Below are 18,046 nucleotides of genomic sequence, written 5' to 3'. Positions count from 1 at the left end.
CAATATTTCATACCAGATAGCAAGATAAGGTCAAGATGGATTAATGATTTAGACATAAAGGGTAATATAAAAAGAAAATTAAAGGTACCTTGTCACATCTATGGCTAAAAGAATAGTTTATAACCAAGCAAGAGATAAAGAGTATCATGGGAAGCAAAATGAGTAATTTTAGGTAATTTTGATCATATGAAATTAAAAAGCTTTTGCACACCAAAACTAATGTAGTCAAAATGAGAAGGAAAACAGAAAACTGAGTGAAAATTACAGCAAGTTTCTCTGATAAAGACCTCATTTCTCAAATATATATGGAACAGACCCAAATGTATAAAAATAATAGCCATTAACCAACTGATAAATGGTCAAAACTAACCAACATTCAGTTTACAGAAGAAAAAAAACCAAAACTATCAACAGTTATATGAAAAAAAAATGCTCTAAATCACTTGTGATTAGAGAAATGCAACTCAGAACAACTCTGAGAGACTACCTCATACCTATCAGACTGGCTAACGCAACAGAAAAGGAAAACAACAAATACCAAAGGGGATGTGGAAAAATTGAGATACCAATGTACTGTTGGTGGGAGTTGTGAAATAGTATAACCATTCCAGAGAACAATTTGGAATTATTCCCAAAGGCCTATAAAACTGGATGTACTCTTTGACCTAGAAATACCATTACTAGGTCTGTATCCCAAAGAAAACAAAGAAAAGGGGGGAAAAGATATATTTGTACAAAAATATTTATAGCAGCTTTTTTGTAGCTTCAAAGAATTATAAAACAAAGGGATGCCCATAACTTAGGAAATGGCTGAACAATGTGTGGTATATGATCGTGATGGAATACTATTGCACAATAAGAAACAACAAACAGGATACTTTCAGAAAAACCTATGAAGACGTATATGAACTGACGCAAAGTGAAATGAGCTGAACCAGGAGAATTGTATACATCAACAGTATTGTAAGGATGATCAACTGTGAAAAACTTAACTGCTCTGATCAAGAACATGATCCAAGATAATGCCAAAGGACCCATGATGAAAAATACTATCTGCTTCCAGAAAGAGTATTGATGAGCTCTGAATGCAGATTGAAACATACTTCTTTCCCCTTTCTTTTTGGCTGTGTTTCCTCATGCAACATGGTTAATATGGAAACATGTTTTACGTGACTTTACATGTATAATTGATATCAAACTTCTTGCCTTCTCAAGTAAATGTGAGGAGTTAGGGGAAGGGAGATAATTGGGAACTCAGAATTTTAAAAATTGAATGTTAAAATTTTTAAAAAATATTTTATTTTTCCTCTCATATTTAAAAAAAATTAACATTCCTTTAAAAGAATGTTGAATTACATTTACTCTTCCATCATCCATTCTATCTCCTCTGCCCCAAGATGGTAAGCAGTTTTGATATAGGTTATATGTGTGCTATCATGCAAAACACATTTCCATATTAGTCAAATTGTGAAAGAAAACAGACAAAAAAAAAACTCATGAAAAAAAAAAGAAAACAAGCGAAAAATAGTATGCTTCAAGTTGCAGTCAGACTCCATAAGTACTTTCTCTGGATATGGATAGCACTTTTTTATCATGAGCCCTTTGGAACTGTGCTGTATTATTGTATTGCTGAGAATAGCTTGGCCTTTCACAGTTGCTCATTGCACAATATTACTACTACTGTGTATAATATTCCCCTGTTTCTTCTCACTTCACTTCACATCAGTTCATGCAAGTGTTTCCAGGTTTTCTTGAAATTATCCTGCTTTATCTTTTTACATGTAATTTAGGAAATACTTAATGCAACAAATTATATATATATATATATATATATATATATATATACATACATACATACATACATACATACATATATACATATATATATTTAAATAAAAACAAAAAAGGAAAGAAATCAATGCTCTCTGACATCTATCTTTCCTAGAACTGAGCTTTATATCAAAACTATTGCCTGGTGAGTACTTTATTATATCAGTAATATATTTTTTTAATTATTTGAAAATTCAAGGTGTCCTTCAATGCTCTGCAACAGATGCAATAACAATTAAGGGAGGACTTAAGAATCCAAGAAAAGTCAAGATGGCCCCTTTCATCTCATCATAACCTACTCAATTGCGTCTAGATTCCACAATTATTTTCATCCTATATGAGTTTAAAAGCCAATCTCCCTATAGATAAATGATCAAAGGGTATGAGCAGACAGTTCTCAAGGAAAGAAATTCAAGCTATCAACAATTAGATAAATGTTCCAAATCAGTAATCATCAGCAAAATTTACCTCGCATTCATTACCTTAGCAAGGACCATAAAAACAGAAAATAAAAGCTATCAGAAGGGCTCTGGAAACTTTGCCGTTGTCCTTTCCTTTATATTTCTTTTTTTTCTTTTTCTTAGTAAGATTAGCCATATGGACATGCAGTGACCATTAGATGAATGAGCCAATACTAGTCTTGTCTTTGAATGAATTGCCTTTCCCTATCTGTGTACCCTGTTGTCACCTATAAAATCTAAGCTCTTTGTGGGCAGGGCTTCTTTGTACTTCTTGTCTCCTTGAATCTCCAACGAATAGCACAGGGCCTTTCATTTATTGATCATTTAATGAATTTGCTCATTGAATTTTGCTGAATGAAAAGGATCAACCATATAGTTCCATTAAGTCATACGTTCCTCTAACATAATTCAGATGTGAACTGATGTGGAATATCATTTTATAAATGGATTTATGAGGACTGATTCAAGATTGTTCTTTCCCGTGGCACAATGGAAAGCACAGTAGATTCAGAGTTAGGAGACCTGGGGACATGTTCAAGCTTTGCAATACTATCCTTATGAACTCTGGGAAGTGGCCTCATTTCCATGGGCTTTGGTCTCCTCATCTATGAAATGAGGAGTTGGACTGGAATCTGTCCATGGCCCTTCTAGCTCTACATCCAATGAACCTATGAGAGCACAATTATAGAAACATTTTTTTTTAAAGATGGCAAGATGAACTGATGAACATCAAATCAAATCACCTAGTTGAAAACCTGTTTAGTGATAAATCAGTCTGAACAGCTGATTAGCAACCAGAACTTGGGAATGTGAAGACCAAATGTTTCAGGTTTCCCCTTCACCACTGTTCTCATGTTTAACAGTATAAAAGCACAAAATGATGGCATGTTCTTCTAATTACAAGTGTTCTTTGTAATACATTTTAAGAATCTATTGCCTTCCCTTTCCCTCAAAATAAAAGGATGCGTGGATGTTTCTTTTAAGATGCAAGAACGATTGTGAAGAGGACAATAACAGATTCCAGATTGGGGGGTTCTGTTCTTTCTTTGACTTTCAAAGGAAAATGTTATTTCCATTTGGAGACTGTTGTAAGTTTGGGGGGAATTGTATTGTTTTTAAATCTCAAGAGACATTTATATTTTATAATTGTCATTGATTAAAAGAAGTGGTAGTAAATACATGCACCCTTGGAATCAAAGAGAACTTTGAAAGAATAACCCAATTTCTTAATATAATTATAATGAATTCCTGAACCAAGACAGATGATGTGAGATGCAAAAGATTTTCAGATTATTCTGAGATCTTCACTTTTCATACTGGATAATTGTTTTTGTTCTTAGAAGACCAAATGGAGCCAGCATTTCTGAGATGATTTTCATATTTTCCCTGGACTCCTCTCAATTCTGGTCAAATGGTGACCTACACTTTATTATCTTCAATGCAGTGAAATGTCTAAATGTTCTTCCCATTTAAAGAATACATTGAGGATACCCAGAGCACATGACCTCATCGATGTGGATATTCTCTTCAACGAAGCAGTTGCAAACCCATTCACACCTGCTTGCCCCATGTTACTCTGATTCATGTCCTGCCACAAGTTCAACACAAGGGGTTCATTCAAGATACTAAGGGCTGTCTTTGAGCTCTCCTGATGGTAACAATGGAGCATTGGGACTATTTGTTGGCTATCTATCTTCCTTGTCATTTCACAAGTGCATCTTCTTTTTAAATGGTAGAACACTGGTTTCCTAATAGTGGAGACTATTTTGCTTTTGTCTTTTTACAAATCCCATTGCCTAGGACAGTGCCTGGCCTCAGTGAATAACATATACTGGCACATAGTAGGCACTTAATAATTAATTATATTATTAATAAATACATACACAGTTTAAATTAAATTTAAAATTTTAATTTAAATAAATAATTTGATAAATGTGATTAAATTATTCACACATTTTTGAGAAAGTAATGTTTTATTATACAGATGTATCATATGAAACCATGCATCCACTGTATATAAGCTTTATATTATGTCTTAGTTTAACATTATATTATCAGCATTGCCTTGTGTGTATCCTGTTCTGGACTTCCTTCTGCCCTCATCCATATATTTTTAATATTTCATTAACATTCATTTTCATTTTTCTTCTTTCTTTTGTGTTATCACCACACTACTACTCTCCCCCAACTCCTCCATGTAAAAAATGAAAGCCCTTCCTTGTAGCAAATACATAGAGTCAAGCAAAATTAAGACATAAGTTGACCATGTCTACGTCTACAGATCCTCCACTAAAAGATGGGAGGCATATTTCATCATCAGTCTTTTGAAATTATGATTAGTCATTCCAATAAATTGTTTGGAGTTTTAAAATATTCAATATTTCTTTTCTTTTACATTATTATGGCTACTATATAAATCTTTCTCCTGGTTTTACTCACCTACTTTGTATCAGTTCATCTAAGCCTACCCAGGTTTCTCTAAATCTGACCTTTCCTCATTTCTTATGGTACAATAATATTACATTGTGTTCACATAACTTGTTCAGCCTTCTTCAATTGATGAACACTCTCTTAATTTACACTTCTTTGATATAATAAATACAAAAATACAGCTATCAATATTTTGAATATCTATTGATCCCTCCCCTCTGTTTTTAATGTCTTTAGGGTACAAAGCAGCAGGATCTACAGGTCAAAGGTATTCATAGTTTAGTGACTTTGAGGGTTAGCTGCAAATTGTTTTCCAGAATGGATGACCAATTTGCAGCTCAACCAACAAAACATTTGAGTGTGTTTTATTCCCAAAGCCTTTTCAACAGTTACTATTTTCCATTTTTTGTTATCTTTTTCAAGCTAAGGATTATGAGTTGCACTTTTCTGATAATTAGTGGTTTAGAACATTTATTTATTCTGTTGTTGGTGGATTGAATTTCTTTCCTGGAGAACTGCTTTGACCATTTATCTATATGGGGAATGGCTCTTATTCTCATATAATTGAATCCCTGCATGTCTTAGATATTAGACTTTGATTTAACGTATTTGTTGGAAGATTTTTTTCCCTAGTTTATTATTGCCTCTTTAGTTCTAATTACATTACCTTTGTTTGAAATTTTAAAAAGAAACTTGTGACTTTATGTAATCTAAATTGTCCCATTTTCTCTCCTGTGAGCCTCTTTATCCCTTATTTGGTAAAGGACTCTTCCATCAGTACTTATGAAAGGCATCACCTTCCATTCTCCTCTAATTAGTTTACGATGTGACTTTTGATATCTAGGACATACACCTGGAGCTTATTGTGGTATACGGCAGGAGATACTGGTCTAAAGCTAATTTTTCCAAGATTTCTTTTTAGTTCTCTAAGTAGTTTTGGTTGAATACTGATGTCTTAACTCGGTGGATTGGGTCCTCAAATGTACGAAACATTATGCTACTGTGCTCAGTTGCTTCTGGATAATGAGTACCTAATTCCTTTCATTGATGAAATCTCGTATTTTTAAAATAAGATTTTTTTGAAAATACATTGTAATAAAGCTTCAGATGTAGTACTGCGAGACCACTTCTCTCTACAGCTTTTCCCCATTATTTTCTTTTAAGATTCTAGAACTACTGTTCCTTCATATGAATTTTGTTTTAATTACGTCTAGTTCTACACACTTATACTTTGGTAGTTTGATTCATATGTCACTAAATATGTAAATTAATGTGAATGATACTGACATGGAGCAACCAGGAGGAATTAATTATTCTTCAATTATTTGCCTTGTTTTATCTGTATAATGTTTTCTACTTGTCATATAATTATTGTGTTTATCTTTTGCACTCAGATATTTCATATATTTTATGGGAATTTTAAATGCAATTTATTTTTGTTCTGACTTTTTATTGGGGTTTCACAGATAATTTACAGAAAATATGATGAGCTACGGGTTAATTTTATAGTCTACTACTTTACTGGTTATTAATTGTTTCTATTCATTTAATTTGAATTCCTGGGAAAACTTGCATGAGCTGATGCAGAATGGAGGGAACAAAACATGACAAATAATTTATACAATGGCTATAATAATTATGGGTGAAATAATTTATAAAGACTTCAGAACTCTGATTGATGGGATGACACTTTCTTTAGATTGATACAGACCAGTGTGGTAGAATGCATAGAGAACTGTCCTCAGAGTCAGGAAGCCCTAGGTATAGGTCCCACCTTTGACACACACTGGAACATTCAGAAGGGACTGATGAAATTAATGCCTAACTCTTTTCAAAGAGGTGAAGAACTATAGTTACAGAATGAGATAAAAAAAAAATTAGGTACCTTAAAAGGTATCTATCTATGGACATGGAGACCCCCATGGAACATGGCCTTGAAAAATGCTCAGCAGGAGTGTGAAGTCCTCAAAGCAGGGGATATTTAGCCATTCTGAATTATAAAAGAAGCCCAACAAAACCCAAACCATGAGCAAATGTAAATATTTCTCAGGGGGCTGTTTTGTACTAGCATCCATTGAGGCTGTAATAGAATCATAATGAAGCCCTGAGATTACTAGACCTGCACTTTTGGTGAAATCACAGCTTTGCAAATTTTCCATTTTCTCCCCTCCATGACAGTTAATTCAACACTTCAAAGTGTAGCTGGTAAATGAGGCGAAGAGTGATAAATGATGCTCTGAGACTGCTGAAATCGGATCCTGGGAAGATAAAAGCCAGGAGAACTCTGACTGGCACAGCTGAGACAGTAACAAAGAAAGACAAAAGAACATGAAGAGGGCAAAAACTGGAGAAGGGGAGAACACCTCCCAAAATATTTCAAAAGAAAGTTGTCAACCGCAAGGAAGGAGACAAGATCCTTTTTTGATGTGGAAAGGGAAAGAGACAAGAGACAAATGAATAAAACATGCCATCTGGGAGGAAAAACAATAACAAAAAGAGGGGGAGGGGGCTTTCTCTTTTCTATGAGAGATACTTACTGAGTCTGCCTGGGCTCTCCCTCCAGGCAGTGGAACAGCCCATCCCAGCAGGAATGAGAGCAATGTCAACCCCAAAGCGTTTGTTGGAGAAGGCAAGTTAAGCTATTCCTAAAAGGAAACAAAATACCTGGCCAGACAACTGATCTCCCTGAATATATTAAGAACTCTTCTAGGAATGATGGGAGATGCGGTTTTTACCACAGTCTTGAGAAAAACATGCCCCCCCCTCCATATTTGCCAAGTTGACATTAATAAATAGAGTGCCCCTGGAGTGCTCCTATGAAATTTAGAAAAGGCAAGTTTCAGCAAATAGTACCTGACATTTATATAGCTCTCCAAAGCATACAAAGCACTTTAGACATATTATCCTATTGGAGTGGCAGTAAGGAAAGTGAACAGGGCACAGCACGTGGAGGCAGGAAGACCTAGGCTCAATTCCCTCCTCAGATCCTTCTGGGCAAGTGATGTAAATTTTCTCAGCCTCGATTTTCTCATCTGTAAAATGAAAGTGTTGTGAACAGTGGTCTTTCAGATGTAAATCTATGATCCTGTGTTCCTTACAACTGCTCTGGGAGATAAGTGTGATGGGTCTTATTATATTTTGTGATTATATATCATGTTACAGAGAAGGAAACTGAGGCTGAGAGTTTAAATGGTTTTCCCATAGCCACATCACAAGTGTCAGGGGTTGGATTTTGAGCCAGGTCTTCCTGACTCTAGGGCCAGTGATAAGGCACCAAACCACAGAGAATATAAATTAGTAAGGAGCTCATCTGCTCACCACAAATGCACAAATTTTAGAATTCCCCAAAGGGGATGATGACCAACTTGAAGTTTTGTATGGCTACCTTTTTTGAGGAAGCAGCTAGGTGGTGCAGTGGATAGAACTCTAGGCTTGGAATCCAAAAGACTAATCTTCATGAGTTAAATCCAGTCCCACTTACTAGCTCTTGGACCTTGGATAAGTCACTTAACCCTGTTTGCCTCAGTTTCCTCATATGTATAATGAGCTGGGGAGGGAAATGGCAAACCATTCCAGTATCTCTGCTAAGAAAACCACAGATGGTGTCTTGAAGACAGGACACAGCTAAAAAGGACTGAACAACAAAAATTTATTCTGATTATGTGAGGCAGAGAATTAGTAGCCTATTGAAATTCTTTGGGCTGTGTAGACATACTCTATATGAATAAAGAGCTGTGGGTGGTAAAATGGACTGCTTTGGCTGTGTATGACTTCATGCAAATCCCTTTTGATAATATCTTTCTCTGAAATTTCACCCTATGGTTACAAAGAAATGTGATCTCTCATAAATTTTTCTATGTTGTCTTTCTCCATCAGATTGTGAGCTCCTTGAGGGCAGGCACTGTCTTATAGCATTTTTGTATCCCTGGCACTTAGTACAGTGACTGGCACATAGTAGGTGCTTAATAAATCTTTACAGACTCTGAGATGCCTTATGGCAAAGTAGATGGAATACTATACCAGAAGTCAGGAAAGCCTGAATTTGAAATCCTACTTCAGACATTTCCCAGCTCTATCACCCCAGGTAAATCACGTAAACTCTCTGAGAATAATTCCTTATCTAAAAATGGGTACAAATATACCTATATCACAAGGTTTGGGGAGTCTACAATGAGATGCATGTAAAGGGCTTTAGAAACCTTACAGCATGATAGACAAGTAATCTTTCTGTGAGATTAATGATGTCATTCTCTTCAATGGCAGTCCAATAGAAATGCTCCCAGGACAAGTTGCCCTCCTGGAGTTATTAGTTTTGTATGTTTTAATGACCTGTGGACTATTGGGTATGTGCTTTTTGTAATTAAATTGGGATGTGAGCCCATTCTCCTCAGGTCATAAGCAGCATCTTTGGGACAATTTCAGTGGTAGCCAAAGGGTTGGGGAAGATATTCATTATTCTCTCTGAGGGCATTATGGGGACATGAGCAATGACATTTAGCAGGGAAATTTTCCAAGACTCACACACATATGCTTTCCTGACTTTAGTTTTGAATCTAAGAGTATGCCATCCATTGCAGAAAAAGTTGCAATTTCCACAAAGTTGTTTACCAAGGGTTGTGTTTATATGTGTGTATTGTTATTGTTTTTGTTTCCAACTCTACATGTTTTTGTTTTTGTATCCAACTCTACATGAACTCATTTGCAGTTTTCTTGGAAAAGACACTGAAGTGGTTTGCCATTTCCTTCTCTAGCTTATTTTACAGACAAGGAAACTGAGGCAAACAGGGTCAAATGACTTGCCTAAGGTCAGACAGCTGGTAAGTGTCTGAGGCCAGATTTGAACTTAGCTCCTCCTGACTTCAGGGACAGCACTCTACCTACTGTACCACCTAGCTCCTCATATGTGTGTGTTCCTGCAAGAAAAAAAAATGGTTCTCAACTCATACTTTGTAACATTTAAAATTCCATGATATGTCGCTAGGAATTCCTAGAAAGGAAGCCTGGCTACCACTGAAACTTCTGGTTTTTACCTGGCCTGTGACCTCCAGGCACTACTTCTACAAGGCACTAAGGGCCTAGATTTTTTTTTTTTTTTGGTGAGGCAATGGAGTTAAGTGACTTGCCCAGGGTCACACAGTGAGTGTCAAGTATCTGAGGCCAGATTTGGACCCAGGTCCTCCTGACTCCAGGGCTGGTACTCTCTCCACTGCACCATCTAGCAGCCCCAAGGCCTAAGATTTTCAAATTGGAGAGATGAGGTAGAAGGGTCTCAGAGCCTCTGAAAAAAACTAAGCTCCTTATTTAGAACAGTTGGAAAGTCTCAAGCATGCCTTTGGAATTTCTTCCAATTATTCAGAGCACAAACTTAATTCATAAATAAGAGCTTTAAATGGTTGCCTTGTATAGAGGATAGATTTAAATGTTACATATCTAATGGTAGATCAGCCAACAGATTAAAATAAGCCTGTTTACAGAGACAGAGGGATGAGAAATATTTATAGAGAAAACCCTTTCAAATGATACAAAGAGGGAGTCCAACCAAAACAGTCACAATTTCAGACACCATATGGCCAAGTGTCTGCTTTAATGACCTAATGTCTAAGTGAAGCCTTGAGATGCAGCTTCCCTGGATCCCTTCCCCTCACCCAAGGAGCAACGATGTTCCTCTATGGTGCTCACTACAAAGCAGTTCATGGGCAAATGGCATCTTTTATTCATGCCAGAATCATTACAAAGACTCCTCTCCAACTCATGACCCTTGGAAGGCCTTTCTTTATTGAAAGCTGAAGCCCCATTGAATGGCATTCTATAAGTAAACTCTGAGTGAATTCAAGAAGCCAGATTTTATCGAGTGCTTTAGGACTCTCAGGTGGAAAAAAAGTGACTGAGCAGCTTCCACGTCTAGGGTACCATGTCCATTTCACTTCCAAAGCCTGAATCTCTGGATGTGGTGTGTGAGCTGGAGTTTAAATCAAGATACAACCACCTGAGAGAGAGTACAGGAAACAGTTTTAGTGGCAAAGGACCCACAACGAGCCCTGTAGTCAAGCTTTTGGAATGCAAGGAATATGACTGAAAATTAAAGACCTTTTTCTTGCTTACAGGATCAGGGAGATTAGGACTTTGTGGGCTGCAGCTGACAGCTGAAGTGGCCACCAAGAATTTTGATTTTACTAGTACTTTTGAGTGGAGGCCATAGTTTTCTTTTAATCTAAAACCCAATAATTTGATTTTATCCAGGAAACCCACATAAAATGTCAATAAATTTATTCATTTAGGTATTTAGTTATTCATTTATTTATGCAATCATTCATTCATTAGTTTGGCTTCGACCTTTGATTTCATCAATTTCAGGAGCTTTCAATGAGGAAACATTCGCTATCAACTGAGATCATCAGTGACCATGTAACTTAACATAGTGTAAAATTACCCTGAAAATGGAGAGGTGAAGAACCTTTTAACATAGAACTTTATATTAAAAACAAAATAATAAAAACAAACAAAATATCTAGATTTATTTTGATCAAAGGCTAAGCAATGGGGTAGTGTGATATTCCATGGAAGCACAAAGCAGTCCTTGTTAGAGCAGAGGTGCAGAAACAGATGCTAGGACCTTGCCTAGCATTGCCTGGTAAGACGGAGAGGCTGAGGAACCTGATGAGATTTTTTCTCAATGCAGTTAATTGCTGAGTAGAAAATGGGTGCCCAAATTACCATTGTGTACCAACTCTTTCTTCAGCCTAATGAAAGAAAATGTGTAAGTTTAAGCAGTAAACACAAGGTAGTTTCAGCAAGGAATTTGGCTGTCTCATAGGTGCTGAATTCTGAAAATTGTCTTTCTCCTTTAATAAATCAGTTCCAAGCCTACGTTCAGGAAAGCTGCACCAAATATTCAGTCCTTTGGTGATGACATTGGCGTATAATCAAATATCACAACCGGCCAAGTTACAAACTAATGCATTTTTTGCCTTGTTTAAATATCCATAATAGAGTTGAGTAACTGTGTAATGATTTCTGGGCCTCTGGTGGGGCATATGTTCTGAACAGACTGTTTGTTGTTGGAGTAGTCCTCCTCAATCTCTCAATGAGAAGGAACAGATTCATCATCTCTTCATTCCAAATTAGGAATCCTGTTTGGGAGAGCTGCTTAAGTTCCAGGATGGCTCCCACATTGAAATCAGCAAGTATATAGAATCTGCCTCTTATTTTTTTTTCTCAATTCTGGTTGATACTTATGGTTTCATCAATGTGGAAATCCCCTCCACCAATGCAGAAATCTTCCTGAATTTCTAGTCCTGGGGAGTTAATTGGTCACAGAGGTAAAGTGGCAAATGCCCTGAGTCACAAAGCTGTTATGTGTCAAAGGCAGAACTTGAACCCAGGTCTTTCAGACTCTAAGCCCAAGCCTCCATCCACTACATTACTCATGCTGCCTCCTGCCACAAGACATTGAGGCCTCTCACAGAAGTCCCAATTATATTTGTGAATTACATAAGGATGTTGCAACAGGCATCAGATGATATGATCTCTTTGCCAAAACCAGCACGATATCACAACATGCCACAGAGGTTTTGGTTACAGAACCATAGCAAGGCGAAAGCTGGATTGCATGACATAGTTTGAAACAGAAAACACATCTGATGGTATTTGCAAAGACTTTTGACAGACAGATAATGAAAACCAGTGAAAGGGTCTAGCCATTGGTGAAATGATTACCCTTGCTGGGACTATAGACCAGAAAGTGGGGAACAAAAAAAATGGAAATCATTATTTTGCAATTATCAAAAATCAAGCAATGTCTTTGGCTTATCTACACAGAATTTAATTTCCAAGCAAGGGGTTGATAATTATTCATATCAAATTAGTTGTCCTGGAATGGATTCTAGGGAATGCATGGAATGCCAAGTTGGGCTAGCTGTGCTTCTGAGTTTAGGACTAGGGTCATAGAATGTTTATGACCCCTGGCCATGGCCTGAATGGGTTCCAAAGCTGCTCTTTTCTTTGGGACAATTGAATCAGCAGCACCCAAAGTTCAGAGGGCTCTCTCAGCCATGACTGTTTGGACCCACATCCAGGTGACTGAGCTTGTCCTGAGGGGACCATTTCACTGGTAATGAATGGTGCCAAAGTCACAACACCGTGAAGACATGCGCGACTTGCATTTTCTTGGAATGGTTAAGACTTGATTGAAAATAGTTTACCTTTTGTGCCTGGGGAAGCTGAAAAATAAAGAACAAAAGAAGAAGAAGAAAGCCATCATTACACAATAGATTCATTGGAAAGGTGAAAACTGATTTCTCTATAATTTCCAGATTGTGCAATGAGAATTTTAAAAAAATCCCAGAAAAATAACAGAATGAAACCAAAGTCACTATAGAAAAAACAAAGATGTTGATCAATTCTACCTTGTACCCAAAGCACACTCATAACAACAGACAGTTGTTGTTGTGACCAGACTTGTGTTAAGTTAGGTTGAGTATACAGCCAGCAGATTGGCAACGCAGTGCACCGGGAGAAGAGGATTGGCTTTACCAGTGGGATATAAGCACCAGTCCCAATATTGAAGTTTCATTTTCCTGGATCCAGATTTAAAATATTTAGAAGACAGCTTTGTTTGGAAGGTCATAACATCATAGAGCTAAATCCAGAAGGAACTACAGAGGTCGTGTAATTCACTGCCCTCATTTTATACTTGAGGAAACAGACTCACGGAGGATTTGGTTTCCTTCACCATGAAATGAGTGGACTACTCTAAATGGCCAAGAAAGTGTCCCCTGGCTTTGAATCTAGGAGCCTAGGATCTATGGCACCAGGAGTGTAGAGTCAGTAGTCTTATTCCTGTACCCCAGAAATTATACAAACATTACCATTTAATGGGAATAAGGCATAATGAGCTGGGAAGGAAATATTTGAAGAATTGGTCACCTGGTCCAACCACAAAAAAAAAAAAAAAAGGAAAGCTTTACAGTTAGGTGAGGGAAGGAAGATGATACAGTGAGAAGTCAGTGAGAAAGGTAAGCCCTACTCTATAAGCATGGATTTGTTTCTCCTTATATCAATGATCAGTGTCATATATCTGGATTAGTTACAGAGATATCAACAGTTTAATTAGCTAGCAAATCCCCACCAATTTAATTCAACAAATGTTTTCTGCACAACTGCTCTGTACCAAGCACTGACGTGAGCACTGGGGACACAAAGACAAGAAACAAAACAGTGTCTGTCCCCAAGGAGCTTCCATTCTTCTGGTGGCCAAAGGCTACTGTTGAACACTTTTGGTTACAGCTTTTCTGAGAGATATCTTGGGGAAAGTTTAAAACAGGAGGAAATAAATATTACTTTTGGATGAATAAGTGAAAACAGTTGATATACTTTTAACACCATACAATACAAAACTTATTGATCACACTTTTAGAGGGACAGGATGAGTCATTTTTATTAGAAAGAATAGGTTTTATGAATGGATGCAGAGCTCCCAGAGAAGAAAACTCCCTTTGTCAATGCAGATTAGCATGTTCTCTGCAACTTATTATCATAGAGCCTAGAGCACACAACGTTTGTCCAGGGTCACATGTTGAGTGTGTGTCAAAGGCAGAACATTAACCCAGGTCTTCTTGGCTCTGAAGTCAGTTCACTAGCCTTTAATGACATCCTACTTCTCAAGATACCTTTTGGATAACACTGACATTAATAGGGCCAGCTGGCTGTTGCAGTGGATAGAACATCGGGCCTAGAGTCATGAAGACCTAAATTCAAATCTGGACTCAAACAGCCATGTGACCCTGGGCAAGTAACTTAACTTCTGTCTGCCTCAGTTTCTTCATCTGTAAAATGAGCTGAAAATGAAATTAGTAAACCACTCCAGTATCTTTACCAAGAAAACCTCAAATGGGGTCTGGAAGGGTTAGACACAACTGAAACAACTGAACAACAATAACGTTTACGTAGTTCTTCCAAGAATAGAAAACACTTTTCATAGCTGTTCTCATTTTATCCTGAATATATTCAGAAGACAGATTTGTTCAGAAGGTCATGCCATTATCAAGACGAACCTGGAAGGGACCACAGAGGCTATTTAGTTCAATTCTTCATTTTACAAATGAGGAAACAGAGATCCAAGGAGGCCGAGTGACTTGTGCAAAGTCACACAGAGAGTAAGGAGCAGAGGTAAGAGGGGTAGGCAATACGGTAGAAGGTAAAAATTTTGGAGCAAATATCATTCATACCCTCAGTACGAAAACAAAAGCAATCCTGATTTAGTTTTTCTTTTGGACCATATGACAGATGTTGCCTGGTATGGTGGAAAGAAGACTGGTTCTATCATGAGAAGATCTGGGTTCAAATCCCACCTCTGATCCTTGCTACTTATATAGCTTTCTGGGTCTCAGTTTCCTCATTTACAAAATGAAGGGGTTGAATTAGATAGTTTCTGAGGGCTCTTCTGATTCTGAATATCTGATCCATCCAAAGTTCTACCAGCATTATTAGACACATTTTGTAAACGAGAAAAGAAAAGCTAATACAAGCTAAGTGGCATGTTTATAGTCACAGAGTTAGGAAACAGCAGAGGTGGGTTTTGACACAGGTCTCTTCACACTCTAAGATCAAAGTTCTTATCACTATCCAATTCCCACATTGCAACATCAAGACCTCAAACATACTAGGATTTGTACCAGCAACCCAGTTTTTCTAGTGTCTTCACAAACTAAACAAAAGCAAACAGTCAGTGGAGAATCACAAAAATATATTTAAAAGTAAGCATTAGCCATTGATTGGTGAGTGGCTAAGCAAACTATGGTACATAAATGTAATAGAATATGCTGTATCAGAAGGCATAATAAATGATAAATCTAGAGAAGCATGGAAAGACCTTGTGAATGGATGCAGAATGAAGGAAGCAGAGCCAGTAAAACAATAGACACCTGGCCTACAATGATGGATAAGAAAACAGCCACCACAAAATAACTGAAAATCCAAGTGGCAAAATTTACAAAGACCAAACTTGGCCCCATCCAAAGATGAGATATAAGAAGACAATTCCTCTTTCTTGTTTGTAGAGGTGGGGGTGTCGATACATACATAGATACACACACATATTTGCATATATATATATATATATATATATATATATATATATATATATATACACATATATACATATATATACATATATATAAATATATGTATATATATACACACACACACACATACATATAATGCATTCATAGATTTTTTTTAAAATTTCTTTCTCTTCCATCTCTTTCTCTTTAAAAAAAAAAGCATTTGTTATATAGGATGGCTATCTAGAAAGGGAAAAGGAGGGGTACAGGGTAATGTAAAACCTGGATAATGTAAAAGCAAAAATAGCATAAAAACTTAAATTTAAAAGTGGTGCTTGCATGTACTAAGCACTTAAATGTTTCACCAATTCTTTTTTTTTTTGCGTTCATTGTGTGCTCTTTTCCCTTGGCTACCTTTCCTTTTCATACTATAGAGCATTCCTTCTAGTTAACCTAAGCTGTCTTGAATCCCTATTATTGGGGAAACTTCCTTAGCTTATTTCTATGATTATGTATTTGATAGACTGAATAATAGTAAATGAATAAGGTCCTTACAATCCCAGAGGGTTCTGTAGTCTGATTCTGCTGTACTCAAAGTGGAAAGAAAATGCCTTCATTGAGGAATTTCTCAAGAGTCTGGGGAGGGAATGTTACCCCTATGACTCGAAGGACAGAGACTTAGGTACTTCTGATTTTTCCTTTGTGTTTGTAGCCATTCCAAAAGGCAATACACTAGTTCTTTCTTTATCTTTCCCCATACTTCATAGATCAATTGGTTTGAGATTGCATCCGTTTGGGTTTTCTCTCTGGCAATAAAGATTGTGACCTATCTGCTTTCCCACTTATTTAAAACATTGAGAGTGTAGGGGCGGGGAGAGAGTTGAAAATGTGCTATAAAATAAAAAAAATCTCTTCAAAAATTACTAGTTTTGGAAATATTAAATATCCTTAAACACAGTGAAAAAGAAATCTGGTGAACCAAACATTCCAGGATGATAGATGGATGTTTCTTTAAGAACATGTTTGTGTTAAATGTAGCTTATAGAGAATAAATTGCAAAGGTTGCCATGGGAATTACCGGCATTTGATGAACTGTAAAGTAAATAGCAAAGTGAAGGCCTCCTTAAAATGCTGGGCTGCAGAACAGAGCAGCCTTGGGCCTCTCTGAGCACTTGCTTCCTCCTTTGTGTCTGGAAATCTAGACTTGTGGGAGCAGAGCAAATTTTGACACACCCTGTAAAGTACAGGGGGAGGCGAAACAGGGACAAAAACCAAAGACTACATGTTCATAGGGTTGTCTGCCATGTACAATTGTCGTTACTTTCTCTCTATATCAGTATGTTCCTGAAGAAAGAGTGGATGGAAATAAAGTGTAATTAAGAAAGGTTTCAGAATCCTGGGTCACTAATTGAAATTAGATCATGTCACTGTGGTCACTTCTGTATGGGATAGAGCCACTCAGATTTATCTACCATTGGAGATCAGTTTATGTTTAGAAAAGGGAAAGGAAAAAAAAAAGATCTGGGGGTATTAGTGAACTGCAAGTTCAATTTGAATCAACAGTGTAATAGGGTAAATAAGAAACCAGTGGGATCTTAGGTGGGATGAAGAGGGTAGCGACATGCAGCAATATTGGGGGGAAAGTTCTGACAGATGTGGCCCTGGTCAAACTACATCTACAGTGGGTTATAGGGTTATAAATTTAGAGCTAGAAGGAAACTAGAACATAGCTGATGCTTAATAAATGCTTGTTGATTGATTGACCTTGGAAGTTATTTAGTCCAACCCCATCATCTTATTGATGAAGGCAAGGGGTTAAATGACTTGTCCAAGGTCATATAAAAATAAAGTTTGGAGCTGAGATTTGGACTCAAGTTCTTTGACTACAAATCCAGTGACCTTTTCCCCACTCCATCATGTATTCAATTCTCATTGAACATTTGAAGAAAGGAATGTATGAGCTGATGAGCATGCAGAAGAGAGCATCTAGGATGGCATAGGGCCTTGAGTTCATGCTGTATGAGAACAAGGAAGTAGGCTTGTTTTGTTTTGAGAAGAAAAAACTTGGGTCTGGGAGGATGATGTTATCTGTCTTTGAGGGGATTAAACTTCTTCTACTCACCTCCAGGGGGCAGCATTAGGACAGTTGGATGGAGAATCAAGGCTCAATTTCAAAAGTAAAATGGGCTGCCATCTGTAATAATGGGCTACTCTTCATTCTACTGATCATTATCAATAAACATTTATTAAGTGCACACCACGTGC

At 37.0% G+C, this 18,046-nt stretch overlaps 1 protein-coding gene across 4 annotated transcripts in view; it reads right to left on the bottom strand.

Moving 5' to 3' along the window:
- CACNA2D3 (calcium voltage-gated channel auxiliary subunit alpha2delta 3) overlaps positions 1-18,046 on the bottom strand; it is a 1,023,339-nt gene that overhangs the window by 299,580 nt on the left and 705,713 nt on the right. For 2 of the 4 annotated variants that reach the window (XM_020970614.2, XM_020970616.2), the window contains exon 14: positions 12,923-12,940. The exons of the other annotated variants lie outside the window; for them this stretch is intronic. In XM_020970614.2, coding sequence (XP_020826273.1) covers positions 12,923-12,940 — 18 coding nt within the window. The remainder of the gene's footprint in view (positions 1-12,922; positions 12,941-18,046) is intronic. 4 annotated transcript variants of the gene reach the window in all.

This window comes from Phascolarctos cinereus, unplaced genomic scaffold (assembly GCF_003287225.1).
Source record: "Phascolarctos cinereus isolate Bilbo 61053 unplaced genomic scaffold, phaCin_HiC Scaffold_4;HRSCAF=312, whole genome shotgun sequence".
Lineage (NCBI taxonomy): Eukaryota > Metazoa > Chordata > Mammalia > Diprotodontia > Phascolarctidae > Phascolarctos > Phascolarctos cinereus.
This window is presented reverse-complemented; position numbering and strand designations above follow the sequence as displayed.